At 53.8% G+C, this 26,500-nt stretch overlaps 8 protein-coding genes across 8 annotated transcripts; 5 read left to right on the forward strand and 3 right to left on the reverse strand.

The window, feature by feature from the left end:
- Positions 1-220: 220 nt before the first annotated feature.
- On the forward strand, positions 221-1,276 carry AB675_6489 (Ras-like GTP-binding protein RYL2; the record flags this gene model as incomplete). Its single annotated transcript, XM_018146784.1, has 4 exons — positions 221-260; positions 350-531; positions 578-920; positions 975-1,276. 4 exons carry the CDS (start codon positions 221-223, stop codon positions 1,274-1,276), a joined length of 867 nt encoding a protein of 288 aa, XP_018003821.1.
- A 3,411-nt stretch (positions 1,277-4,687) lies between these two features.
- AB675_6490 (uncharacterized protein) lies at positions 4,688-6,919 on the reverse strand (the record flags this gene model as incomplete). Its single annotated transcript, XM_018146786.1, has 4 exons — positions 4,688-5,308; positions 5,626-6,182; positions 6,239-6,643; positions 6,862-6,919. 4 exons carry the CDS (start codon positions 6,917-6,919, stop codon positions 4,688-4,690), a joined length of 1,641 nt encoding a protein of 546 aa, XP_018003916.1.
- A 929-nt stretch (positions 6,920-7,848) lies between these two features.
- AB675_6491 (uncharacterized protein) lies at positions 7,849-10,561 on the forward strand (the record flags this gene model as incomplete). Its single annotated transcript, XM_018146787.1, has 5 exons — positions 7,849-7,860; positions 7,946-8,005; positions 8,210-8,646; positions 8,696-9,440; positions 9,488-10,561. The coding sequence occupies 5 exons, from the start codon at positions 7,849-7,851 to the stop codon at positions 10,559-10,561; spliced, it is 2,328 nt and encodes a 775-aa protein (XP_018003893.1).
- A 466-nt stretch (positions 10,562-11,027) lies between these two features.
- On the forward strand, positions 11,028-12,574 carry AB675_6492 (uncharacterized protein; the record flags this gene model as incomplete). The annotated part of the gene is made up of 2 exons (XM_018146788.1): positions 11,028-12,314; positions 12,476-12,574. The coding sequence occupies 2 exons, from the start codon at positions 11,028-11,030 to the stop codon at positions 12,572-12,574; spliced, it is 1,386 nt and encodes a 461-aa protein (XP_018003650.1).
- Positions 12,575-12,991: 417 nt separating this feature from the next.
- Positions 12,992-16,118, reverse strand: AB675_6493 (U3 small nucleolar RNA-associated-like protein; the record flags this gene model as incomplete). The annotated part of the gene is made up of 2 exons (XM_018146789.1): positions 12,992-15,958; positions 16,008-16,118. 2 exons carry the CDS (start codon positions 16,116-16,118, stop codon positions 12,992-12,994), a joined length of 3,078 nt encoding a protein of 1,025 aa, XP_018004087.1.
- Positions 16,119-16,536: 418 nt separating this feature from the next.
- Positions 16,537-21,036, forward strand: AB675_6494 (Inositol hexakisphosphate and diphosphoinositol-pentakisphosphate kinase; the record flags this gene model as incomplete). Its single annotated transcript, XM_018146790.1, has 5 exons — positions 16,537-17,425; positions 17,475-17,496; positions 17,543-19,475; positions 19,524-19,916; positions 19,969-21,036. The coding sequence occupies 5 exons, from the start codon at positions 16,537-16,539 to the stop codon at positions 21,034-21,036; spliced, it is 4,305 nt and encodes a 1,434-aa protein (XP_018004118.1).
- Positions 21,037-22,241: 1,205 nt separating this feature from the next.
- On the forward strand, positions 22,242-23,980 carry AB675_6495 (putative acid phosphatase SPBC4.06; the record flags this gene model as incomplete). Its single annotated transcript, XM_018146791.1, has 2 exons — positions 22,242-22,364; positions 22,427-23,980. 2 exons carry the CDS (start codon positions 22,242-22,244, stop codon positions 23,978-23,980), a joined length of 1,677 nt encoding a protein of 558 aa, XP_018003830.1.
- Positions 23,981-25,070: 1,090 nt separating this feature from the next.
- Positions 25,071-26,158, reverse strand: AB675_6496 (uncharacterized protein; the record flags this gene model as incomplete). The annotated part of the gene is made up of 2 exons (XM_018146792.1): positions 25,071-25,896; positions 25,953-26,158. The coding sequence occupies 2 exons, from the start codon at positions 26,156-26,158 to the stop codon at positions 25,071-25,073; spliced, it is 1,032 nt and encodes a 343-aa protein (XP_018003684.1).
- Between the last annotated feature and the right edge of the window lie 342 nt (positions 26,159-26,500).

The raw sequence follows: 26,500 nt of genomic DNA on the forward strand, positions 1-26,500 counted from the left end.
CTTGTTCTGTCGTGATCGTTCGCGTGCATTGCATGGTGTTTTGTGAGACCGAAAATCCACTGTCATAATTTCGGCAGTGACAACCATTTAACAACACCATCAACAAACGACGGAGCCCGCCCAGTGTGCTCATCTACTGACCTCATCAGTCTGTCAACGATGTCATAGCCGCCTGTTGAGGTACCACCGTCACTTTGACGAGTAATCGGTGTCGGAGAGCATGGCTACGAGCAACCAGGCAGCGATAGAGGCAAAGCTAGGTACGGGACCCTATATTTGGCTTCTTCAAGTAGCGAGGCCATAACTTCGCGGGCTATCACTTTACTGTCCTCGTACTGACAGATGACAGTGGTCCTTGGGTCCCAAGGCGTTGGCAAAAGCTCGCTCGTCAGTCGTTTGATGGGCCAAGCGCCTCAATCGAATCCTCTCAGTACTGTGGGGGCGTCCTTTGTCTCAAGGAAGCTGGTTGACGTCGACTCAAATACGACAGTCAGACTTCAGATATGGGACACGGCGGGACAAGAGCGATTCGTGAGTCAATAACTGCCTTTGTCGACGTGTGCTGATCTTGTCGTAGCGCAGTATCTCCCGTCTGTACTATCGTGGTGCCCATGCAGTACTCTTATGCTACGACGTCACAGACGAGAGATCGTGGCATGAGATGAAAGGATGGCTCAAGGAGGTCATGGAGCAAGCAGATGACGACCTGCTCATACATGTCGTGGGCTGTAAGATCGATCTCATCGCAGAGGATCCATCGCGGCGTGCTGTACCCTTCGAGCAGACTGTCAGTTGGCTCGCCAGCGAGGTCTCTGGTGTGGCAGCCTCTAGTGCGCCAAATTACGGTAGTCCGAGCTCGAAGCGCAGTAGTATGCTCTGGGCACAGGACGAAGGCTGGGATACCTGCAGTGAGGTGACTGGTGAGTGCTGGGCTGGTCATTACTTTGCTGGAAGTACTGCTAACAACACAGCAGCTAAAGATGGCGAAGGCATTGAGGAATTACTGCGCGTGCTGGCGAGGAAATTGGTCGACCAGCGCACAAAGCGAGACACAGCAACACACGCACGGACACCAGCCACGACAAGCGACTCTGGCGGTGATTACTTCCACGGAAGGCACAACACTGGCTCTTTTCGCCTTGGACACGGAGATCGGAGCAAGAGGCAATCATGGCTGGGCCTGCCAACCGCTGCGATTGAGAGCGTGATGACCCCGAGGGTGCCTGGAATGACGACAGACCCCGAGGAGGCTCGTCAGCGAGGTAGATGTTGTTGATGCATGACGAATGCACGGTCCATTTCGAGCGGCGAGTATCATATTGTCTTGGTGTTGGCTGGGATTGTCTGGGTGTCGTGGCATTTTCTGGCGAATTTTACGAATGTTCGCGAGCGTCTGCAGCATAGCATAGTTTCGTTTCGGCAGCGTGCCATAGTCTTATGCCATAATGTCTTGTTTTCTTCTCTGCATTCTTGAGCTATTCTTCTCATCTTGTCCACAGATTCCATCCCGTCGCAGCCGCCGCAACGTGGTATGTCCAACACCAGTGCCTCATGACCTGTTCGCGCTTGATGAACCGAGCTCGTATCAAAACTCGTATTTCGGCGGAACTGCTCCGAAGAAAGGACCGTGCAGTAGCAGTGGACGTGGGGGCAGAAAAGGCAAACATCAACATCCCCTGAACGACACAAATCGTCTTGGAGTCCTCCATATAAGTGTTGCCGTTCATGACGGATGATGAGATACTCTCAATGGCTGTGGGACCAGGAACATAGCTGATCGCAGCAACTTGCTGCTTGATGTGTCCTATCACGCTGGCGACAACCTGAACTCTTTTCGCCCACCTCCCCATGAGTCTATGGCCGTCAGATCGACGTGTCGATGGACTTGGACAGGCTGTGTGACGGGTCGCATTTGACATACACACCTGTTCTGTTTCGGTAGTTGAACGACTTGAGGCCAACCTCGGACAGCACCGCCATTAGCGACGGAGGCGTGCAGGCATGAGAGTGAGGTGTCGACGAGATGTAGGTCAATAGCGCAGCATGGCTCTGGCGACAGCGAGCAAAACTTGAGTCAAGGATCGATAAAGAGCTACAAGGTGAGTCCCAACTCTCATGGGCATTGTTGTCGCTAACGTTTGATGCAGCTGATCATCGTGCGCCGCTGCAAAGAAGCGTGTCGATTGTCGCAGCGTGGTAGGTCGAACCATTGCCATTGAAAGCGTCGCAAGTGGGAAGGTCTTGCATCAGGTAGAATGCATGCAAGGTCAGTCTTTACTCACATGTATGTGTTGTTAAGTTGAGGGACAGTGAATTGAAATGTCCTATGGGCGCGTGTGGTCTCGTCCAACATGCAGTGCGGTGTTGTATGCCCCTCGTGGTTTCTAGGAATCGTGACTGCGTTGCCTAGCACCCGACCTTTCTACTTGTTCCACATTCACCAGCATCCTCGTTCTTGATTACAACATCGATCCTACACGTGCAGCCATTATTGCTGCTGCATTCCTTCGTGCTGGTCACGACTAACTTGAAGCCCTCCTCGCTCAAATTTTGTCATGACATGAGCTGCACCTCCGGTCTCGATGTCTACGCCAGCAACTGAGCCGACTTCAAGTTGGCCAGACATATTCTTCTGGCTCCGGTCTGCCACCAGGCGGTCTCCAGATGATATCCACGATCATTGAACGATGTCCAGGTTCATTTAACGAGGTTTAACTCGAAGTCCTCCCCACAACCGCCACAGTGCGTAAAATGTCGATTTGCCGGAGATAGCTATGCGACTAGCAGCATCGCTTGTCACAACAAGAGAGTGCAGTATGCTCTGCCACCAGAGCGATAACCTGAACCCGCCGCCAAGCTCCTTCCCGATTCTCTGGCTGTCATAGTTTCGTACTTGTTCTGTGGCGCCTCCTTGAGTGTCCAAGGTTTAGAGGAGTCTGTGCTTTGGCTTGGTGGAGATACATGGTCTGTGCGTTCGCGTTGGCTTTGCGGTTCGGCAACTGAGCCACTGAAAGTGTGGTGTTCTCCTCCTTCTGCGCTTGCATGCATTCGGAGTTGGTCATGCGCCTGAACGCATTCGGAGGGCAAGCTGTATTTGGATAGGATGTAGTTGGTGGTGGTCTTATCCGTCAATAAGCCTAAGGAATGTGTTTCGATGCTGTTTCCTGCGCCCTTGGTTCATCGCCTCTGATGAATCGTAGTCCTGTGGCTGTGTATCAAACGTGGTATGGGATAGAAAGGTCCCTAGTTTCGCTCTATGTTGCAGGGGAACCCACAGGCTGCGCCGCGTGAAGGCGACCTTAATTGCAGCCCGGCTAGCTAGCGAACCATAGTCGCTGTCGTCATACAGGTATCCAGTGGACGGTGCAGGTCTCCGGGCACAACTAGTACCGAGAATCCATTAAAGCCAGTGTCAGACTTCGACTGCACTCATTTCCGGCATTGCACATACCCCTTCCCCAAGCCCTCCCTTGCGAGGGAGGCGAATAGTGAAAAGGACTTTCGATACATCGGTACCTAGCCGGCGAATTGCATAGGTGTCTGGGCAGTATCGACTGTCCACTGACAGTCACTGTCCGTCGTCGACAAAATGCACAGGTCCCTAGGCAGTATCGACTGTCCACTGACAGTCACTGTCCGTCGTCGCGACCAAATCGCACAGGTCTCCGGGCAGTACCGACTGTCCACTGACAGTCACTGCCCATCGTCGACCAAATCGTACAGGGCTCTGGGCAGTACCGACTGTACAAAGACAATCACTGTCCGTCATCGACCAGATCGTACAGGCCTCTGGGCAGTGTCGAGTGTCCAAAGACATTCACTGCCCGTCATCGACCGTACCGCCATTGGCGGGGAATGGACCCACTGGTCCATTCCATTTTCTGCATTTGCTATTAGCACAGGCGAGGAAAACAACTTACCGCAATTAGTTTGGCCAACGCCGGAGGAGAAGGAGACGATGTTAAACGGTAAGTTGTGGCGCTCGATGGGCTTGTCGGATCCCATCGCTGACTCCGGGAGGCCTTTGATTCCCAGAAGAGATCCTTCAGAGCATGTTCCTATATCTGGCTGTCGTGATCAGAGCCCAGAATCTTCCTTCTTCCATCGTAATTGTCCAAGCTCAACGGCCCATAAGACGATACAAGGCGTTACAATTGAGTTGAGCCACAAGCGATGAGGCATTCGCCGATGCCTGGTTCTTAACACCTTATTTGCCGTCGTTCGAATTCGTTTGGTGGTCGAAAGCTGGTGCCGGTCGTAATCGTGCCGGGATGCTTCTCCATAATTGGAAATCGGATTCCCCAATTGAGATGTCGATTATCGATCGCCTATTTTCTTTGGAAACCGACAATCGTCATGTTCTCTTCTGCCGATGGGACCTATTTTCTTTGGTACCCAGATGGGGACGCGTTGTCTCAGAGGTGGTGTGGCTGAGAGATGGTGCATATTTTCTTCTGCCGGTGGGACCTATTTTCTTCGGTACCCAGATGGGGAGGTGTTATTCTGAGAGGAGATGTAGTCGAGGAGCGTTGCATATTTTCTTCTGCGGTTGGACCCTATTTTCTTCGGTATCCATATGGGGAGGTGTAATGCCAGGAGACGATGTGGTCGAGAGGTGTGTCGAGTAGTATTGGTACATGATGAGTCGGCGTTGACGATGGCTGATCGGAAATAGCGAGCGACCAATTTACTGCTTCTTGCCCTTAGAGGAGCGCTTGCGCTTCGCTTTCTTTTCATTCGCCACGGCTTCAGCGGCAGCTTTGTGGTCCTGATAGAATTCATTGTCTGGCGCAAGATTGGCGTCATGTTCGGCCGTGAATTTGTAGCCCTTTATGTTGGTGCCTGCCGGAACGTCCACACCGTGCGTCTGCATAAATTCCGAGAACGTAAGCCACGGCAGCTGTGGTGCCACGCGCTGCAGATAAGCTTTTGGGAGGTGATTCATGACCCCGTAGGGCGACCATGACTCAGTACGTTGTTGGACAGTGGGACGATGTGGAACAGCCTGGGCATAGTCTTCAAGCCCCCGATATGTACGTCTTTCGTTCTTTGTTTCTGCCGCGCGGTGGTGTAGCGGATGGATGTCCCGGAGCCAGCAGTCAGCACAGTAGAGGTGGTCGGTTTCGCGATCGTAAGCCCAGGCAGGATTGGCAAACAAAGGGCCCAGTCTCCGCAGCTTGGCTGCACTCAACAAGCCTCCGACTGGCACTTTCATCGCTTTGCTGTTGCCACAACGATCGCACGAGAAAGTGACTGCATCGACATGTGTTTTGGAGGTGGCAGCAGGCACAGTCGATTGCCCAAGCAACTGTAACAGGTTGTACACAGCGCTTTACCAGGACCGAGCTGAGGTAACCAGCGAGCTACTCTGTCCTTTTTCGCCCCCTTTGTCGCAGCAGCGGGTTCTCCACAGTGTAAGCAGTTCACGTCCTCGCTGTCTTGATGTTGCTGCACTGCAGTCCGCCAGAGGGACTCCGGACGGCGAGCTCCTGTTCTCTTCTGGTATGAACAGCATGCACCACAGATGAGCATATGCTGACCAGTGTTGAACGCTCGGAGTAAATTGTCATGATAGCATAGCAACCCTTTGCCATTTATCAATGGCTGAAACGGAACGTCACATACGGCACAGTTGGTCGCAGTTCGGCGGTCCTTGATGCCTTGCTTAAGTGGCAGAGCATGGTTCAAGGGCTGTACGTCGTCCTCATCCCTGGATCCATGGCGGCTGGGAATCTGGTTGACGTCCTGTCGAGCCAGGCGGATCTGCTTGCTCTGTTTTCGCAGTTGTCTTGCCCACTGGCGTGATTGTTGGAAATCGTGTGCAGTGTTCTTTCGGGCAACATCCAGACAGTATGCACCAAGCTCAATCATCAAGATCACTTCGATCAGGAATGCCCACAGTTGAGAGTCAAACGGACCTCGCAGGAAAGCACCGACGATGAAACAAGGACTCCAGTCATCTTTGAAGAACGAATAGTGGTGGCTAGTGGGATGTCTCTTCCGATGCTTTGGGTTCAGGTGTTCAGTCGTAATGCGTTTCCAGAAGTTCCGCATGGTAGACCCAACGTAACAACCAACTGCCGAAAGGACGTCGTTGACCATTATGTTGATGTAGATCCCGCGGTCCTTCTTGCGATCTTTGGCGTACAGCTTCATGAGTTTGCGAAGCGCCTCAACCTGGTCTTGAGCGGATCTGGGGAGGCCATGATGTCTTGTACATCGCGGGGAACTGCCTGACAAATGACTAGAGCGATGTCGTCAAGGAGCAGATCTTTCCAGGAATGGATCCAGCGGAACATATTCCTGGTGTAAGGGCTCTCGTGGAGCTTGCTCCAGTTGCTGGACACCGAACAGAACGAGAACATCTCCAAGATGTACATCATAATGATGTCGAAAAAGATTGGATTGGTGCGTTCTTTCACACCAGCCGTGAACTCCTCGATTGGCATAGGAGCTGCAGACTTGTCAGAGGGCCCGGAGATCTCGTCGTCTTCCTCGGGATCCGACTCCCAGACATCCTCATCCTCGAAAAACTGGCCGAGCCCAGTCTTTCCAAGCTCTTCCTCGTAGTCGTTATCGTCATCGTCATCGTCATCGTCGCCGGCGTGGCTGTAGTCGTCGTCGTCGTAGTTCTCCTTCTCCTCTGTGTGTCATAGATCAGTATATGCAAGAATGCTTCTCGGACGGTATGGCCATCAAGACTGGTGTTGTGCGTATCCATGGGTTCCTCCATTTTAGATTCCCATCAACAACTGTCCCAGCATTCCGATATGCAAGGTGCAGCATCCTATGGGAAGGGTGTGGTAGTTCTTGGGTATGGATAATGAATTGTATTGCTGTAGCTCTAGCTATGGAACTCACCCAAGCGTTGGCGTTTGCTGGCCCGGCGGAGCTCCTTGGCCGGTGCCTGCTTTGGCATATTGAGCTTTATTGTTAGAGGCATCTCGAGGGTGGGATCGGTCGGGAAGGGGGGTTAGCAGGGCGGGTAAGAAGATCAGAAAGCGAGGCAAGGAAGTTGTGGTATGGTCAGGAATTGAGAGTAAGTCAACGGAGATGAACAGAGGAAACGTGAGTATGTTGTCGATGACATGTAGCTGGGACTGAAGCCGTAGAGGACATGAATTTCGACATTGTGCGGCCATGACTGCGCTCCTTCCACACATCGCTGCAGACCGGCGTCGACTGTCTCGAGGCGAAACTGCCGTATGGTCTCCTGGCACCGCGCCTTGACCGTTTTGGCCTGGAATTTCGCATGCATCCAACTCCTCCAGGCTCGCACTATCGCTACAAATTCTCAAGACGTCTGTTGCCATCAATTCAGTGTAGTAAAATTATGCAAGATAGAAGGAATACATAGATGTCCGCTTGAAATAAACTCATGGAAGGGTACCCACTACACCTTAAAATCTGGGGCTGCAGGCTTCGGAGAGCCTATCCATTGGTCCTATGCCGGAGGATCAGCGGCGTGCAGGTGCCAAGCTATAATCCCCTCCAAGAATTCCGCGACCTCAGACAATGGCCGTGAGGTCGAAATTGTCCATAATGTCAGTCGTTAATTGTTCTGAGCACCGAACGGTGACTCCGAGCCCGCATCGATGCTTCACGATATGCCAGGACTTGTAAGCATCGAACTGACTGGTGAGGACATATCTGTACGTAGATCGATCTGTGTAGAATGGTCGGGAGTTGGGCGTGATGTCGAGAATCGTAGGTTGCAGACATGAGAGAATTCGTCGTAGGAGTCCCCGTACTGGCTGTAGAATTTTGTCCTAAACTGCGGTCGTGGGCCGACTCCCTCCTATCCGCACCAAAGTCATATTCATCCAAGATCTCAGACCGGTGACGAAGATGCCTTTCAAGGTCAGTACCCGTTCTTTCTCATGACTTTGCGCTGTGCAGGGCCGTGGCGTGAGCTGGGCTGAGTGACAGGCTGACGTGTTGCTAGGGCAAATGCGGCGGCTGCAAGGCGTTCGGTCATAGGGAACGAGAGTGCCCAGAGAAGGCGGTAAGTATACCATCATCTCCTTTGTCCAGTGGAGGCCTCCCATGCCTCTGTTCCCCTATCCTTGGCCAAGCAGAAGCTGCGCAGACTTGTATTGGAACTATACATAGTCATATGCCCAGAATTTTGCTCAACAATCGTCCTCAAAGATCACACAGTTCGTTGTTGAAGTCTTGTCGATCGCACAGCTGCTAACGTTATGTGTAGCCGAAGCCAAAGCGAAATGCAAAAACCCTGCCAAACGCTAAAGCCAACGCTAAACATCTCGAGCAACGACGTAATCGAAAGCTCAAACCGGTCAAGATACGATCCGATGACTCTAGCGAACGACTGGAGAAAATCGTCCGAGATCTAGTGAAGCTCGAGGCAACGAGATCAGCATCAGCTCCGGCTCCACAAGCTGTCAATCAATATGTTCTGTTCAGACCTGAAAATTTCAACTTGCTAGCGCCCGGCAGCTTCGGTGGAATCATAGGTGGAATCAATAGCATACGAAACATTAGGAATTTTTTGCCTTCGATCGGGGATTGTGCTGGAATGATGTTGCGTGGGGGCTGGTGGAGCTGGAATCATCGAGCACCTGCTATGCAGGTAGCCGCAGCAACCACTGCCACGGTAGCCTCGACGGGAACCACTGTCTTGGGGTACGGATGGAGGGGTTTGAAGTGGGCCCTACATAAGGCAGCGCGCCAGCGTCCTGGAGGAGTTCGACTGCCAGATCTCGAGCGCCAGTAGATTTTTTTCGGTCCCCAAGCAGGATGATCCTCACCCACAAGAGGCGGACGAGGCGCTCGAGTTTGCGCGACTTCTTTGCGAGGGCGCTCCAGCGTTATGGGTTCCGCTGCTTTTCCATGCTCTGTGCTTACCAAACTTCCGACGTAAGAACAAAAAGGTATCCAGCACAGTCCACACTTGTGCATGGGATACGGTCTTGCAGTCCGGAGTGCTCTCAGTATGTTTTCCGAAGCTTGCGACGACGATCTACAAAGGCGCAGGGAACGTTCAAGACGATACACTCAACATATTCGACTTCCTCGCTCCCTCGAATTGGAGACCGGGTAGCTGTGAATACGCTAGTCCTCATGTCTTGATGGTCTATCGTGGCATCCAGCAGCTTGGCGAAACGCTCAACAAGTCGATGGAGAACAGGCTGAGGGCCGTGTTCAAGTTTCCGCTGTCGTCGTACGGCTGCCTTCTCTGGGACATTGTAAAAGAGCCACAACTGCGTACCTTGGTCGCTATGGTCGAGCAGCAGCCGAACATTCCTGCAGTCTTCGATGCCATCGCAAAGTCCATGGGCTTAGACGAATTCAGTGTACACCTTGGTCGCACATATATGAGGCTGAAGCATACTTTCCTTGCGCAACGACAGGTATCACTAACCTGGTTTCACCGACGAATCAAGGCGAGCGAGGCGAGGGTCGCGTGCAGATCTGCGGTGAGTATGGATCATGCTGCGTTCTGGACGCCTCTGACAAGCTGCAGACTGAATCGCCCTGCAGTCTTTGGCAGACTGAGCTGCAGCACATATTTGATATGATACAGGATCCAGAGTGGCTCGACCCACAGCACGCAGAGCCTACGCTCACGCAGATAGTGCCCATCTCCCCAGATATGCATCCAGCACAGATCTCAGACGAGGAGACCGTGCCGTCTGATGCAACTTCTACCTACACTGTATCAGCAGACAGCACGCCAGCCATTGGCACGCCATTGGACACCGCGCCGGCCTCCATCGTCCCATGGGATACTGATACTGCCGACACTCTCTCAGCGGACAGCGTACCCACTATCACGCCACAGGAAATAGAGCCAGCAGAGATCATATCAGCTGAATTCTCCTGTGCCAGCACTGTAACAGCAAATAGTATGCCAGCCGCTATCATACCGTCAGAGACCGACCGAGCAGAGAGCATGCCATCTGGGCTCACTGCTGCCAGCAATGTAGCGGCAGACAGTATGCCAGCCGTTGTCACACGATCGGCAACTGCAAGAGCAGACATCGTGTCGACAGAGGCCGTGCCTTCACGACCAGCAACAGCAGAGATCTTTGTCGAGTCCAAATCTCACAGCAGCACGACGACAAAAGCGGCGCCAGGAGATGTCGTAGCAACGCTAGTTACGACAGAAGATGCTCTTTCGCATGAGTCTACGATTGTCGGCAGCCCACAGGCAGAGAGCCTGTCCGACGAGTCTAGCAAGCAAAAGGTCGCCGAAGCGAACATAGTATCGACAGATGTCGTAGTTCCTGCTGGATCACCACCAGGGCCCTTGAATGACGACCACATGTCTGGTGTATCCAGTTCGGCACACACTGAAGCAGGAGACGCAGTCACAGGAAAGAGAAAGCGCACGAAAGACGGGTGCGATGCACAGGCGCAACCCCTCCAGAAGAAGGCCCGTCAGAGCGTCATGCCAGACCAGGACGAAGCCGAGATGGTGCAGGTCGAGAGCGATGAACGATCAGAGACCGCAAGCCCGCTAATGTCTGTTGCCAAATTGAGGGGCGACTCCATTGGCAGTGTCGACTCGGGAATTGGGATGGGGCGCACTCTGTAACTAGGTCTCGCCATGACGGAAGCCGCCGCACTCTTCCGCCACCTTGCCTGTGGGCCGATGGCGAGATAAATGCTGTGTATCATGTAATAGCTGTAAATTCACTCTAGCAGTGACGGCTGGGTGCAACTGATGAAGAAATACCTCCAGATGTGTCGATCTAAAGTAAACTGCCTTAAGCTAGTCCGTGCGTCAACCAGGGTGATCCCTGCAGTGGCAGATGATTCTTCAAGCTGAATGGATAGCCTGGTTAAGCCTTGCCAAGTCCCACAGGCCACCTGTACCAAACAGGAATATCTCAGCTGTTAGTGCAGCGCTAGTGCTCTGTGGCATTCAACGACGTCGGCCATCTACCACCTGATCAATTCGACTATATCTGGGCTTCAGTGCTGAGGGCTGCAGAAAGAGTAGATCTCGAGCTGCTATGCTGGGTCGCCTAGGCTTTCGACATTTCCAGGACAAGTCAGCAATGCGTCCCAGTCTAGGACGCATCGTGAAGCGGAAGCACAAATCTAATGCTAGTCACCAGGGCGAGCAGAAGGATACAGAGCCGACCACAAAGAGCGTCCTCGATCAGGTGCCACTCGATGTGCTCTTGTACATCTCGACCTTTCCCGATCCTGTAGCGCAAGCTTCCCTGGTTCTTGCCATTCGCGGGCTTTACGGACTGTACAGGAATGCTTTGACACCTTTGGTCGCTGATCATAATGATCGCCGCTTCTTCCTACATCTCATTGAGCATGATCGACCTTTTTTGTTGCGATGCTCGTACTGTCACAAACTCTACAAATGGCATTCAATTGCAATGCACATGTGCTACGACCATGGCTGTGGGGAGAGTCGAAAACGAGCCTTTGATGCCGTGCACACAGGAACGGCCGGATGGGACAGATCCGCGTTCATCGAGAAGACGAACGAGCTGATCGGAATATCCTGTGCCGCTATGGACTGGTTCAGAGCGGAGGCCACACATAAATGCGACTACAATCGCCCGGATCGGAGGCATTACTCGTACCTCACACCAGCCATCCGAGATCTTGTTCTGCGCTATGCACACTACAAAGACCTCGACCACGGGCTTCCGACACACGAGCTCGACCACGAATGCTCTCCCACTCAGGAGACTTTTGACATGGGCCGCCCGGGCGAGAGTCTAAACACTCAGCCAAACAGCATGAAGATTGCGGCATGCGTCGCTGGGGAGACTCTACTGCTGCGGTACGAACGCGAGTACAACGTGGTCTATTACAAGAACCACGCATGGTGGCTAAATGGCGCTTGTTCAGACGAACGAGGCTTCTGCAGACACCAAGTCGATCACTTGTCTCATGTTGTCGAGTTCATCATGTCATCCGGGGCACTGAGGGATCTCAAATGCCAATCGATCTACCTCAACTGCGAGTCCTGCCCGACTGACTGGCTGGTGACAATCGCGGCGGAGGGCGACTCCGACGAGGACACTGGAGAGAACAGCTTCGCTCATCTCGGCGAGGACGGCCGCCTGCACCGCGTCTGGCTCACAGCCTGGCATGATCTGGGAACACGAAGCCAGTCCAGCGCCCCGGTCTTCGACGAGGATTCGAACAGAACCTATCAATGGCCGAATCATCCGTGGCGCGACTTTGGCTGGGGGCCAGGACCGAAGAGAGACCGATGCCTGGCGCTGGGTTTCTGCAAAAATTACGAGACGGGTAATGGTGAAGCGGCCGTCCCGCGAAATGAGCAGAGCTACATTTATCTTGATGAGCTCACTGAGGTAAGTGACTTGAGCAGATTTCACTGGGGCTATCCGAGACGTGGACCTCGATGTTCCGAGCCCAATTCCACACACTTAGACAGAGGCCTCCCATCACATAAATCTTGATTTTCGTTTTCGACATCATGCTAACGACGATTTCTTTAGCGCGAAGATACAAGGACAAAGTACGTGAAGAGCATCGAACCGTCGACCACCAAAGAGCCGCCAAAGCAACCAAGAGCAGTCCGTTTCTCGCCTCAAGTGGACCGGGTGATTAGCAAATGGGCAGAGTCGCCTTCGCGGGGGCCTCAAAGGCGTGGACCGCTTCAGTTCTTTCATGCCCGCACTCAGACGCTTCCCTGGATCGCAACTGATGGGAGTAATGTCAGGGCCTTCACCACTTTTCGGTACTGATCAGGATATCGACTCCCCGAAAGTTGTGTGAGATATGGGAATTTGACCGAATGGCCTGTGTGGTGGCCGATGCAAGTGCTGGACGTTGGAAAGATCAGTGTGACTGCGGATGAGTCACCGTCGGCTAATTTTGATCGAGGATGAGGCTCACACCACTTTCGCGGTGACGGGAGCCTCCCAATACACTCATAGAATTTAAATAGCTTAGAACGTTACACCACATCCTGTTCGAATCTCTATGCCTTGACTGTCACAGGACCGTCTGTCATGCTCGGTCAACACTATCGCGCGCTGCCCAACCAGCCCCTCAGAACCCCGCCTGCAAATCCGACAAGTTCTCCCAGCCTCTGGCCCTCGTCCTCGTTGACCCTCTGGTACTCCTCCAATGCTTCTGCGACATCATCCACTGCCGAGAACTCGGCGTGATACTTCAGGAGCAGGCTGATGTATGTGTTGATGACCTCAAAATCGCGGCGTGTAGTGCGTAGATGCGCCGTGAGGATGGTGATAAAGAAGGAGAGTTTGGAGAGCGGGAGTGTGCGCAGAAAGGTGGAGGTCGCGGATGGAGGAAGGGCGAGGAGTTGGGAAATTAGTGGATGTGCCGTTGAGGATGGTGTCGTTGAGGGAGCGGCAGACAGACTGCCATCGAGCGGGACATCGAGCAAAGAGAGGAGGCCTGTTTCTGTTGCTGAGCTGGTCGTTGTGAAAGCTGATGATGGCGGGGCAGTGATTCGTGAGAGCTCGTTATTGGTCTGCTCGCTGCCACCACTGGCCTTGGAGGTTCCGTTGGTCAGGGCGAGGGCGGAGCCTAAGAAGAAAGGAGCAGCCTTCGGCTTTTCGGGCGGTGCGATGGGCTTGTTGCGTTGTCGGATGGTATCGAGATTGAGGAGTGTTGTCCAGCGGGAGCGTGGTAGGAGTGAGAGGGTCAGTAGCGAGGTTGAGAGCTGATCTGTTGTTGATGCGGAGGACCATGGCGCATCGACCTGCTGGGTGGTGCCCTCAGTGTCGATAATGGCGAAGGCCGACAGTGGCGCTAGAGTTGAAGCTGTGCTTGTAAGGTCAATGATACCGGTTTCCTCAGATATCGGCTGCGGGTCGATGTGTGAGAAAAGAGACTTGTTGGCCCAGATCTGAATTCCTAGTGTTCCTGCGTGGGTCGTGGCAAGATATTCACCTGTGGAATTGAAGGCGACGTTTGTGCAGGTCGGCGACAACCTGAAAGCGTCTATAAGATGGCCCGTGGCAAGGTCAAAGACTCTAACCACACTGTCCATTGATGATGCGATGATCCACCGGCCATCGTGCGAGAACGTCAAGCTGTTAATGGGACCTACACAGCCCCAGAGCTCTCGTACTATCCGTCGTGACTCGAGATCAAGGATGCGGATACACAGATCGTCACAGGACAGGGCAAGGAGGGATGAGGAGGGTGAATAGCGGAGCGTCAAAGCAGATGCATCCGGTAGGTTGAGCCGATGCTCTACGAGGCCGGTGGTGAACGACCAGAATATGATGGTCCCGTCCAAGGCCGCCGAGACGACGGTCTGGTTCAGGCTGTCGACCACGATGCCAGTCACGGCGGCTCTGTGGCCGCGGCGTGTGGCTAGCATTGCATCTGCGGCATCTGGGTTCGCCTGGATCTCCTTGGCCTGAGACGGCTTGAGTCTGGCCGGGAAGCGTTGTCGATGTACGCCGGATTGCAGGTTGTACATGTCAAGAGCACCCTTGGCCGAACCCACCAAAGCAAATGTGCCGCACTGAGTGATGGCAACACTGCTAGCAGGTTGTTTGTCGCCGGTTTCGAAAGTCCATCTGCCGGCCTTCTTGCGACCCCATGACCAAGTTCGTGCATATCGATCATCTGCGTGTGCGGTGACGACACTTTCCCAACCAGTCATACTTGACTCCTCGGCCGTAGTCTTACGATCATTGCTCCACGGGTTGCCGGTGACAGCACCCATGCCCCCGTCGCGGTTCAGAGAACAGGCAATGTCAATAATGGGGCTCGCTTTGAAATCTTCGATTGCGGAACGATCTTCGGACAGCTGTCCTGTCTTTTTGGCTTTGCTCTTGACATTTCCCTGGCTGAGTTCCGTGTTCTGGCCGTCTTTGCGCAGGCTGAAACCCCACAAGCTTCGATCCTGACCTGCAGAGAGAAGCCATTTGCCAGCGGCCTCTGAGCCGTCTGATGCCGCTGGTAAGAACATGAGTTCAGTAACCGGCGCAGCATGGCCGCTTCTTTGATGGAGAAGGCGAGGTGTGGGTGAGAAAGGAGCTGCGTCGAAGACCCAAGATCGAAGCGCGTTGTCCAGCCCTGAAGAAACTAACACTTGTTGGCCAGGGAGGAATTCGAGTCCGGATATACCAGAAGCCTTTGACAGTGCAGATGTCTCGTGAGCTCCTCGAAGCACGCCAGTGATACGACCACCACGATTGAGGTCCCATAGCGTGATGTCACCGCTTTCGATGCTTGCGGTGGCCATGACACCATCTTTGCGTCCATCAGTTCCTGCACCGACGCCATCGCTTCGAAAGGTGATTGACGTAACTGGCGTGCCTGATCGGGCGCTGACGGAGATTATAGTGTCTTCTGTGTCGACGTTGTAGATCTTAAGAGACCCGTCTCTATACGCGACAGCAAGAACACTAAGTGCCATTGCCGGAGCGAGAGCAGTGACATGACCAGCACTTGCGGAAGGCGCATGAAAGGTATGGACGAGCTTTGCTGTGCTGAGATTGTAGATCTCGATGTTGCCATTTGAGCAGCCCACGAAAATCTTGTTCAGGTATGTTGGCAAGGTGCAGATCTTGCCAGAGAACGAGCCGCCGACACTCGAGGACAGCGTGGGCACAATTGTGGTATAGTGTTCGTATGTTCCGTTCCGCCAGACCTCAATGGCCTGCTTTCCACAGGCGACAATCCATGTTCCAAAGACCAGGACAGCGTCAATCTGCTGAGATACTTGCGGTCGCTCGAGCTCTGCAATCAATTTCCCCCTCTTCACGACCCAGACTCCCTGCTCCTTCCCAGCAAGTCCGCCCCAGGCGACAAATACTCGATCTCGATAGGCGCATGTCGCAGTGATGGCTTCCGGACATTGAGGTCGGCTCAGAAAGACCAGCTGGAGGCCTCTGCGAAGATCGTAACTTTGCAAGCTGCGGCCGACAGAGGTTGTGATCTGGAAGGTTGTCTTTCCCAAAGGTACAGACGTGAAGGGCACTGCAGTAGGAGAGACCAGTCCGATGTTCTACAGATCTGTTAGACTGCTCTTGCCTAAATATCAGGACAATGCATACTCGAAATGGTGCAAACAACCGCGAGCCGGTCGGTCTTGCTGGGAGAACATCTGTGTCGTCTACACGTTGTCGCTTGGCTGCCGGCAAGGCAAAGTCGTGCTCATCGTCCATCACTCCTCCAAACCTCGCCTCCAGCAAGCTCTCACGTAGCAGATGTCGTCTGAACAGTCTCTCGTGTCATGGCCTGTCACTCGCAGATCGATACATCAAAAAGAAATTTTGGCCGTCGCGGAAAATCATCGGGCTTCCCCACATTAAACGTGCAGGTGCGGGATGACGCACATGCCTTTTGCGCCGATATCGATGAATTTGTACGGCATCTTCGTTCAACCTTTTCACCTCTAATACCATTAATCATTTCCTTCGTTTCTGGCGCTGGAGGCCACCTGGGCATTGTTGACGCATCTTTGGGCGGGTCTCCTTAGTCTCCAAGGACAGCATACACCAATAGACAAACATTTTTAATGGTCAGCTTTATCAGCAAGGATAGATAGTCGGCCGTTCACCTCACCACTCGTTGATGCTCATTATGGAGGCCTCCATGGGGAAGCCGGCCAACGGCGACGCCGATGCTGATCTTCCAGCATCAGAAAGTGTCGGAGCGCCCCTGACCGCCGTCTACAGCACCTCGTCTAGTGGCAGCGGAAAGAATGGCATCAGCGCCGCAGGGAGCCCACCCAGGCTTGGTCCTCGCGCTCCTTCCGGCCATGCTCTTCTCGGAGGCCACAACCCAGCTGAGCTAAGACGAAAGCCTCACATAGAAACCGACAAGACTACAGTCGATAGGCCAAGCATAAGCATGCCGCCGCCATCGACAAAGCCCAGCGCTGACAGACGTCTCTCTGCCACCATGAACTCCGCTCGCTTGCCTAGGAAGTCCGATGATGGTCCTCGGAGCTCTCCTACATCCCTCCTGAGCAACGAAGATCGCCAGTCCTTGACCAGCAACCCGACAGTGTTGAGTCCAACTACAGCTACCGATCCGACGCACATCACCACTGCTTCTGCAGGATCGCCGTCAGTACCAGGTCTGCCCGTGCTCTCGCCTCCTACCATTACGCAAGATGTTCCTAATCAATTGGATATAGTTGGTGCGCAATCTCAGATCACAACATCACCCGTGGCACAGACACCTGCCACGCTGAAGCCGGACGCCGCCCAGGATGGTGGCGCTCTGCCGTCAAGGCCTGCTAGGAGTGTGCCTAGATCGATCTCGAGCAGTCGTCGGCTTAGTACGCCAAGCACCAAATCTGTTGAGGTCCAACCTGCTCCAGAGAAAAAGGCCATCGGAACGATAGGCGTCTGTGCTCTGGACGTGAAGGCCAGGAGTCGACCCAGTCGCCAAATTCTGACTCGTCTGCAAGGGGACGGCGAGTATGAGGTCGTGGTCTTTGGCGACAAAGCGATCCTCGACGAAGGTATGTTCACATCCCTGGCTCCTCAAATCGCCAACAGCTGACCTTGTAGATGTCACCAACTGGCCCATCTGGTAAGCGTTATCCCATACTGTTCATGGGCGTGCTGACGTATCGCAGCGACTTCCTCATTGCGTTCTTTTCTGAGGGCTTCCCTCTCGACAAAGCGATAGAGTACGTCAAGCTTCGCAAACCTTTCGTCGTCAACGATCTTCCAATGCAGAAAATCCTGTGGGATCGCCGCCTCTGTCTGCGAATACTCGATCAGATGCAAGTACCTACCCCTAAGAGGCTCGAGGTCAATCGCGATGGGGGCCCTGCCGTAGAGTCCGCCGAAATGGCTCAGCACCTCAAGAACATGAGCGGAGTCACTCTGCAGGGAAAGCCCGAAGGTGGGACGACAATGCCACCGAAAGTCGTCGAAATGCCCGACGATGACACCCTGGTGGTAGATGGCAAGTCCATCAAGAAGCCTTTCGTCGAGAAACCAGTGTCGGGAGAAGACCACAACATTATTATCTACTTTCCTCGAAGTCACGAAGGAGGTGGTGGACGCCGCCTGTTTCGTAAGGTCGGGAACAAATCATCCGAGTTCGACCCGAAACTTATTGTCCCTCGCGCGATTACCGAGCCAAACGGAAGCTTTGTATACGAGCAGTTCCTCAAGACCGAGAATGCCGAAGACGTCAAAGCATACACAGTTGGACCGGACTTTTGCCACGCCGAAACACGCAAATCTCCTGTTGTCGACGGCCTTGTCAAGCGTAACACCCATGGCAAGGAAGTGCGATACGTCACAAACCTCAGCCCAGCAGAGAAGGAAATGGCCGCCAGAGTGAGTAGAGGATTTGGCCAACGTATATGTGGATTCGATATGCTACGTGCCAACGGGCAAAGCTTTGTGATCGATGTCAACGGCTGGAGTTTCGTCAAAGACAACGAACGCTACTATAACGAATGCGCCAAAATCCTGCGGTCGTTGTTCTCCCACGAGAAGGCTAAAGCCGCATTACGAAGCTACTCGGGCGCAGAGGATACGTCTTCTGAAGGCGTGCCGGAGCATCCTGGTCGCAGGGACACGGCTACAAGCGTCGGAGGATCGCATTCTCACAGGAACGCCCTCAAATCTGTCTTCAAGTCACCCAGCATTTCGAAACTGTCACAGCATTTGCCTCACTCACGACACCATCAGACAGCTCCGTCGTCGCCCAAGACATCGACTCCGCCAGTCAGCTCACCTCCTACTATTGAGCGCGCGAGCCAGAGTGTTGTTCTTGGGTCCAAGATACCAGAGGCGAATGCACTACTTCCACCGCCTAGCATACCAACGAGCGCAGTTTCTGAACCAGATCTTCTCAACAGCACCATCAACTCGGCCGAGCACACCGAGCCTACGGAAGTCGTCGCTCCAATGCCGAGCTCGAAACACTCATGGAAGCTCAAGGGTGTGGTTACTGTCATCCGTCACGCTGATCGTACGCCAAAGCAGAAGATCAAGCTTACTGCGCATTCACAAGTCTTTGTCGATCTCCTCAAAGGCCACCACGAGGAAGTACTTCTTAAAGGCGAAGCAGCGCTAGCCAGTGTCGAGGCTGCGGTCAAAGTTGCACAACGCGATAATCTGGAGGATCAGGACAAGTTGCGTAACCTACGCAATGCTTTGGCGCGGAAGCGAAGTCACCCAGCGACTAAAGTACAGATCAAGCCTATGTTTCGCAAGCGGAAACCGGAGGAGAGAGTGTCGTTCTCAGCAGAATCAATGGCAGTAGAATCGCCAATTCCAGAGGACAGGGAGATGGCAATTCCGCCGCCGACTCCGTTGTCTCCCTCGGCCAACGACGATCTCAAAAAAACTCCGACCAGGAGCGATTCCATATCGGGACCGACGTTCTCTCGGTACGCAGCCGCGGAGAACGATCTCGTTCTAGACAAGATGCAGCTTGTGATGAAGTGGGGTGGCGAACCAACTCATTCAGCTAGATATCAGTCGTCGGACTTGGGTGCCAACATGCGGGAGGACTTCATGCTCCTGAATCGGAAAGTGCTTGACGACGTAAGAATATTCACAAGCTCGGAAAAGCGTGTACGGACGAGCGCACAGATATGGGCTGCGTCGTTCCTCGGCAGAGGCGATATCAGCGAGGAGAGCATTCACGTCCGCAAGGATCTCCTGGACGACTCAAACGCGGCAAAAGACGTCATGGACAAGGTCAAAAAGAAGCTTAAGCACCTTCTACGTGAGGGCAACTCGGTTCCGGAAGAATTCGCGTGGCCCAAAGATGTGCCCGAGCCGTTTGTCGTCATGCAGACCGTCATCGAACTGATGCGGTTTCACCGGAAAGTATTGCGTTACAACTTCAAGAAGTTGACTGGTGGTGCAGCGGCCTCCCTGGCGGCTCTCGGCGATCCCAAAGACAATATGCCGAAAGATGCCCACACGAAGGACCCTGATAGTATCCAGGCTCGCTGGTGCACGAACGGAGACAATCCTGATGTGAGTGACAAGACTTCTATTGGGCGGGCTCTGTGCTAATAATGCAATATAGCTTTTTAAGGAACGTTGGGAGAAGCTCTTCGCTGAGTTCTGCGACAGTGACAAGGCGGACCCTAGCAAAGTTTCAGAGCTATACGATACGATGAAGTACGATGCCCTGCACAATAAGCAATTCCTGGAATGGGTCTTTACCCCCAGCCAAACTGTAATCGACGAGTTCACGTTGGAGGAAGCCGACCAGTCACAGTTGGAGTCCCCAGACGAAACGAGGGAAAGTTATGCCCCAGCAGGAGAGCAGCGAGATTCGGTCGCCGGAATGGCACCACTCAAGACCAAGAAGGTTGGCTTCCGCAGAAGATCGGTCATGGCTCAGCCTCCCACGACACCACCTCTCACCACTTTCGAGCAGGATGCATCCTATTTCAAGCTTTTTAGCGGTAACAGCGACACCAAATGCAAACAGGACAAGCGGCTAGGGCGACTTCGAGAGCTGTATCGCTATGCGAAAGTCCTTTTTGACTACATAGGACCACAGGAGTACGGCATTTCGGATCACGAAAAGCTCGAGATCGGCCTTCTCACTTCTCTGCCGCTGCTGCGGGAGATCGTCCAGGACCTCGAGGAGCTGCAAGCCTCGGGGGATGCCAAGAGCTTTGTCTACTTCACCAAAGAGTCACACATCTATACTCTACTCAATTGCATCATGGAAGGTGGGATCCATACCAAGATTAAGCGTGCTACGATCCCCGAGCTGGACTACCTTAGCCAAATCTGCTTCGAATTGTACGAAGCTCAAGATGCGGACACGAAATCATCGGAGTACTCCATCCGGATCAGCATCAGTCCAGGCTGTCATACGATCGATCCTCTGGATACGACACTTGACTCAAAGCATGTTATTGGCTCAGCACCTCGCCGGAGTCTAACGAATCACCAGGACTGGAAGGAAGTCATCTCGACGTTGAAAGCAAAGTTCGATACCGTGAAACTTCCAGCCAGCTTTCTGGCTGTAAACGTGTCTGCTAAGCATGAGGAGGACGCTCAGGGTGTTGAAGAGTTGTCGAAAGACCAGAATGGTGAAACGAGGTCGCCTACAGCAGTGAAGGCCTCCCTGACATGAAAATTCTCAACTATCAAGCTTTGGTCACTAATGCTGAAGTGACGCTGAAGTCAGACACAGGCAATAGTAGATCTTGTTTGGTAAAATTTTGATTTTCGATGCAGAGGCCTCCCTGGCGCATTGAGTGGGACTGAACCTCCCGAACTGGTGCGGTAGCGTCGCTATGTCCTGCATGTGCTCGTACTAATACTGAGATAGTATAATGCCATACTTGGCCTTTCATACACTGATAGAGCGCTCCCCATCCATAAGAAAAATCCATGGCTCAATTATCGCCGCAAATTTCGCCCGAGTACTCCCAGGCTGACATAAAAAAGGCAAGTGCTCCAAGGAAAAGTGTTCATTGATGGTCGTCATGCCGTGATGGAAGATCTGTGCGATGCAGCGAGGAAGCGCGGCGGTTGCGTTGGGGTCGTTTCCCGAGACCGGACGACCAGCTTGTGGCCTGCTGGACAATTATATTCATAGCCACCGCACTACCAGCCTCACTCGACTCTCGCTGGCTCCTTATACCTCCCACTCTCGATCCACCAAACGATCAACCCCAGCACAAAATTCACACACGGCAACCAATAAGGAATCCTCATCCGCCGAAAACTATAGATGCCCATGCCCGTTAACGCACTATTCAGTGCCAATGCACCTAGGGAGCCCCTAGTGGCCGGCCTGGCCAGTAGAACTCCCTCGAGGAGCATGAGCCACCCAATCACATTGGTATGCCTGACCGGATCCTTGACTGGGATGAAAGGATAGAGAGCCTCGGCGGTTCCGGGTGCTTTTTTCATGGCGACTTTGTACAGGATTGGGGTCAGGCGGGGGGTGATCCGGCATTGGCCGCCAAGGAAATGCTCAAGGGAGAGGATCAGGCCGGGAGGTGGGCTGGAGCGAAGTATTCCAAGGCCATTGTGGGTGGTGCTGTGTATCGATAATTCGAGTGTAGGTATAGTACAGCACAAATTCGACTGCATTCGAGTGATGATATCAATACCTGGCCTCGCTTATTCCATTGCCTGGAGTCGCCTAAAAAGGCAGCCAGAATGCCCCGCCCTTCCGCCCATCTGCAGGCGCCACCCCACGTGGCTCGATCTCCAACTCTCGATTCGCGCCCCGCAGAAGTCCGAAGTGACTCTTAGTCGATGCAGTTTCACGAACGCGGTGCTGTGACAATCTTTCCTTCCCTACGCGACGAGTACGCCTCCCACACGATGACCACCCTAAGGCCTCGAGAGCCATACACGCCGGAGGAGCTCGAGAAGCTGTACCCAGCCAACCTCGAGCTCCGTCTCGTCCAAGTGCTCCTGCGGCATGGCGAGCGCGCGCCTGTCTCAGTCCGCTTTCAGAATGCAAGTCACAGCTACATACTCGCAGCCAGCGACTAACAAGTTGGCAGGCAGGCCTGGCTCCCTATTGGCCCTACTGCAACGCAGCTCAACGCATGCGCTCGGTAGTCATGTCACAGAACACTTCCTCGTGGGACTCACTACAATGGCGCCGCCGCCTCGAACGCTTCGGTCCAGACGACGGCCCCATAATCGCTGCCGGTGCTGGCGGCCAGGTCGACGGCATCTGCCAGCTCGGAGAGCTGACTGATCAGGGTCGTGAAACAACATACGCACTCGGCCAACGGTTGAGACATCTCTACGTCGACCAATTGAAGTTCATGCCACCCTTGATCGCCAACGCTGATCTCATATACTTGCGGGCAACGCCCATGCCCCGCGCGCTGGAGAGTGTGCAGCAGAGCTTTTGGGGCATGTACCCGCTTACAGCGCGTACGGCGAGTTTCCCCGCGCCGACGATTGTGACGAGGACGCCGGCGGACGAGACACTGTTCCCGAACGACAGCAATTGTAGGAGATTTGCACAGCTGGGGAGGATGTTTGCTCAGCGCACTGCTGACCGACATAATGATACAGAGGACATGAGGTACCTCACGAAGCAGATTGGGCGGTGGATGCCGGAGACGAGTAAAGAAGTGGCGGTGGATTCGCATCCACGGTTATCGGGGATTATGGATACGATCAACTCGACACTGGCGCATGGACCGGAGACCAGGTTGCCGAAAGAGTTCTACGACAAGAAAATGGCGGCGATAATTGACCGAATTGCGGTGGAGGAGTGGTTCTCTGGGTACACGGAGTCGAGGGAGTATCGCAAGTTGGGGATTGGTCCGTTGGCGGGCGATATTGTGGAGAGGATGATCAGTAAGGTGGAGGGAGCGGGTCTTTCGATAAACGAGATTGGAGGAGAGAATGGGCGGTTGGGTCGTGGCCGTGGCGGCGAGAAGGGAATACTTTTTGCGATGTCGGGATGTCATGACACGACTCTAGCGGCGCTGTTGACGAGTCTGGGAGCTTTTGATGGAGAGAAATGGCCACCTTACACAAGTCACGTCGCCGTCGAACTGTTCCGGAAGAAAGCCGCGGGCGCGATCACCCCGGTCGATCCAACGTCAGCCTCAGCACCAACGTCTTCAACTGAGAAGCAAGCCGAAGAGACTCAAGCCCCAGCGAGGCCAGGCTTCCTTTCTTCAATGCTCGGCCTCTCGTCTTCGTCTCCAAGTGCTCAAAAGCAACATCTGAACAACGCCTCAACAATACCTCAGCCGGGTGCGCAGACCCAAGGCATTGCCCGACGGCCCTGGTCTGAGATACCTCAGCATTCCAAAGACAAACTTTCCGGCTACTATGTACGCCTTCGCTTCAACGACAAGGTCATGACGGTGCCTGCGTGCAAACGGCCAGGTAACCATCTAGAGGGCGATGAGAGCTTTTGTACGCTGGAGACCTTCAAACGGGTGGTCGACGGGTATACGCCGAAGAATTGGAAAATGGAGTGCGGCATGCGTTTGGGTGAAGGCGCGCCAGGGATCTCCAACGCAAAGGGCGCGGGGCCGGAGGAGGGTGAGAGGGAGTGGGCTGGCGAGATTGAGGTTGGGTCCTGATTACCTAGGAATCAGGGCTCGAGCACAGCACAAATCGCGTCCAGGACGCAGGCGTTCACGGGGAAGCAAGCATGGATCATTCATCGGCGTTTCCTTTAGCAAGCGTAAGAATAGAGGCTTGCCTTCCTAATGCAATATTGGTCTCGGATGGGGAAAGCACGTATTTTCGAGAACGCACTTAGAGCACAATAATGTTGCCAAACGCTCGGACCTCGTGCCTCCAAGCGAAGGACAATACTAAGCTTCAGCCTCGGCGTCAAGAACAATAGTAAGGCCATAGCGTCCCCCTGGCCATGGTCTCCTTTCATCAGCCTTGTCTTTATCTGACTCTTGGTGTTTTGCAACGACATTGTTCCTTGCGAGCCTTGCGCCCTTGTTCAATGCTACACGCTGCGAGTAATGTGGTAATGGCAGCCAGACCCTGTTGCTATTGCTGCTATTCCTGAGTAAAGACGTACCCTGTCCTTTGCTGAGCCTTAGCTCGCTCGTTGTTGGACCTCCTTTGTGCCTGTGTCTCGTAACAAGGCCTCGTCAAATACCTAGCGCAGCCATGTCTTGTGCTATAAGTATTCCTGTTCTCCCTACCTCGTCTTGAAGCTTTCCATCTCACACAATCATCGCATACTTTCCAATCACACGAAACAATTCAAATCTCTTCCATCAGGAAAATCCATCTCAACAAACCCAACAATGCACGAAGCATCCTGGAGTGATTACTACAATGCGCACGGCGCCGCCAAGACCGTCTCCGGCTGTGTCATTCAGTGAGCGCGGCTGACGCTCTCTCGGCACAGATGGACCTTTGACATGGCTGTTGGGAGCTTCATCTCGACTCTGAACGTGCTGAGCCTGCGCAGCCTTAGGCTGGATCGGTGACGCCAGAAAAACTTTGTATAGTCTCCCAAATCAAGATCCTCGGTACAGCATAATGCCGTTCTTCTTGCTTGTGCCGGTTCATTTCTGCGATCACGACTCGTTCGAGTGATTGGCGTGATGTCGTTTGGTACCCGTGGTAGGCTGCCAGACCGGCCCCGCCGCCCTTGCTCTGAAAGCATTCGCTCGGATTCCGCGGTCTTCGTCAACCTTGCCCCTACTCCTCGTTGCCGTTGCTGCGGGCCAGTTCGGCAAGCTGCCGCTCCCGTACTCCAGCCGCAGCATTCACGCTTACCTTGCCTACACCCAGCCATCGGTATAGATCTTTAGCGCTGACCTTGCCATCGCCGAGCCCCCAGGGACGCAGGTCAATATCGCCGAATGCGTGCCGCAGCGCAAAGACTATGCTCTCGCGGCCTGTAGCCGGCAGTGGTCTGACTCGATGGACGCCGGCGGGGAGTTGCTGGTGCGTGAGACCGCGGATCGTTTGGCCTAGGAGGAGGACTGCGCCGAGATCCTGGTCTTGTGGGGCTTCGTCACGTTCATTGTAGGTCGTACATGAGTTTGAAGGGTCTGCTATGGGTCTTACAGTGACAGCAGGAGCATCCAGCACATCGATATACTGCTGTCTGCTCAAGTCAAAGCACTCCAGCCCACGCTGTCCAATGCAAAGGGTTAGCAGGCCGAGGTCGGTGTGCATGCCTGCTCCACCACTCATGTCACCCTCGCCGCGCATATTCAGCCCGTGTTGATCATCGTTTCTGGGGAAGTATCGGAACAGGCGCAAGAGCGTCCCGCTGTGGATGTCAGCTTCGCTGGCTGGCATTGTGGTGACATTTTCCGGTAATGCCAGTCTTTTCCTTGGAGGACTTATGACGTCGTCCCAGATCGTACTGGGGATCTCGAGATATGGCGAGAGAGCATCTGCCAGCACATTGATCATAAGGTTGGTTGTCTGTGCCCAGTAGTCAGCAGCGGCCTCCTCAACCGCCGAAGTTGATGATGAGTTAGTGCAGCAGCGAAGTGTGAGATACTCTTTCTGTCTTTGACGTGATAGTATCCGAATTCTGTGTTGTGCTTGGCTGGAAACGCTTCGTACTTGTCATCTGTGGATGATTGGTCGAAGAAATTAGAGGCAAGAGTCTGTAGACGGTGGGCAGCGGCGAGTAGATCTGGTGGCAGTGCGAGACGTAGCCAGCCTTGGTCGCAGAGCTGGTCTAGTGCTTCGATGGGGAGCAATGGCGGCGGAGATGATGGTGGCGGGGCGTGCTCCACGCTATTCCGTGCGTCAGAGTGGTCTGACATGACGAAGCAAGGTCGCGGTGAAGGACTACAGGTTATGTGATATGTAGGGTACACGTCTGATTGGAGAAGCTGGGGCTGGCAGGGCAGATTCCAGGCAACCCGTTGCCTGGTTCTTTACGTAGGCCACCTGAAAGTTCTCGAATGCGCAAGTGACGCTCCGAAGTCTTGATCGAGCCATAGCGATAAGCGCTATTTGCGACCAGACCCCATCGGAGAGCGATATCGTCGCCTGACCATCCCGAACCTCGCCGTGCTGAGAGTGTGAGGTCGAGTGAGTAACAGCTGTGGGAAGTCATGGATCCGTACCAATTTTTAAAAGTTGTTGACTGATACTGTATAGCA

This window comes from Cyphellophora attinorum (assembly GCF_001299255.1).
Source record: "Cyphellophora attinorum strain CBS 131958 chromosome Unknown Contig4, whole genome shotgun sequence".
Classification (NCBI taxonomy): domain Eukaryota; kingdom Fungi; phylum Ascomycota; class Eurotiomycetes; order Chaetothyriales; family Cyphellophoraceae; genus Cyphellophora; species Cyphellophora attinorum.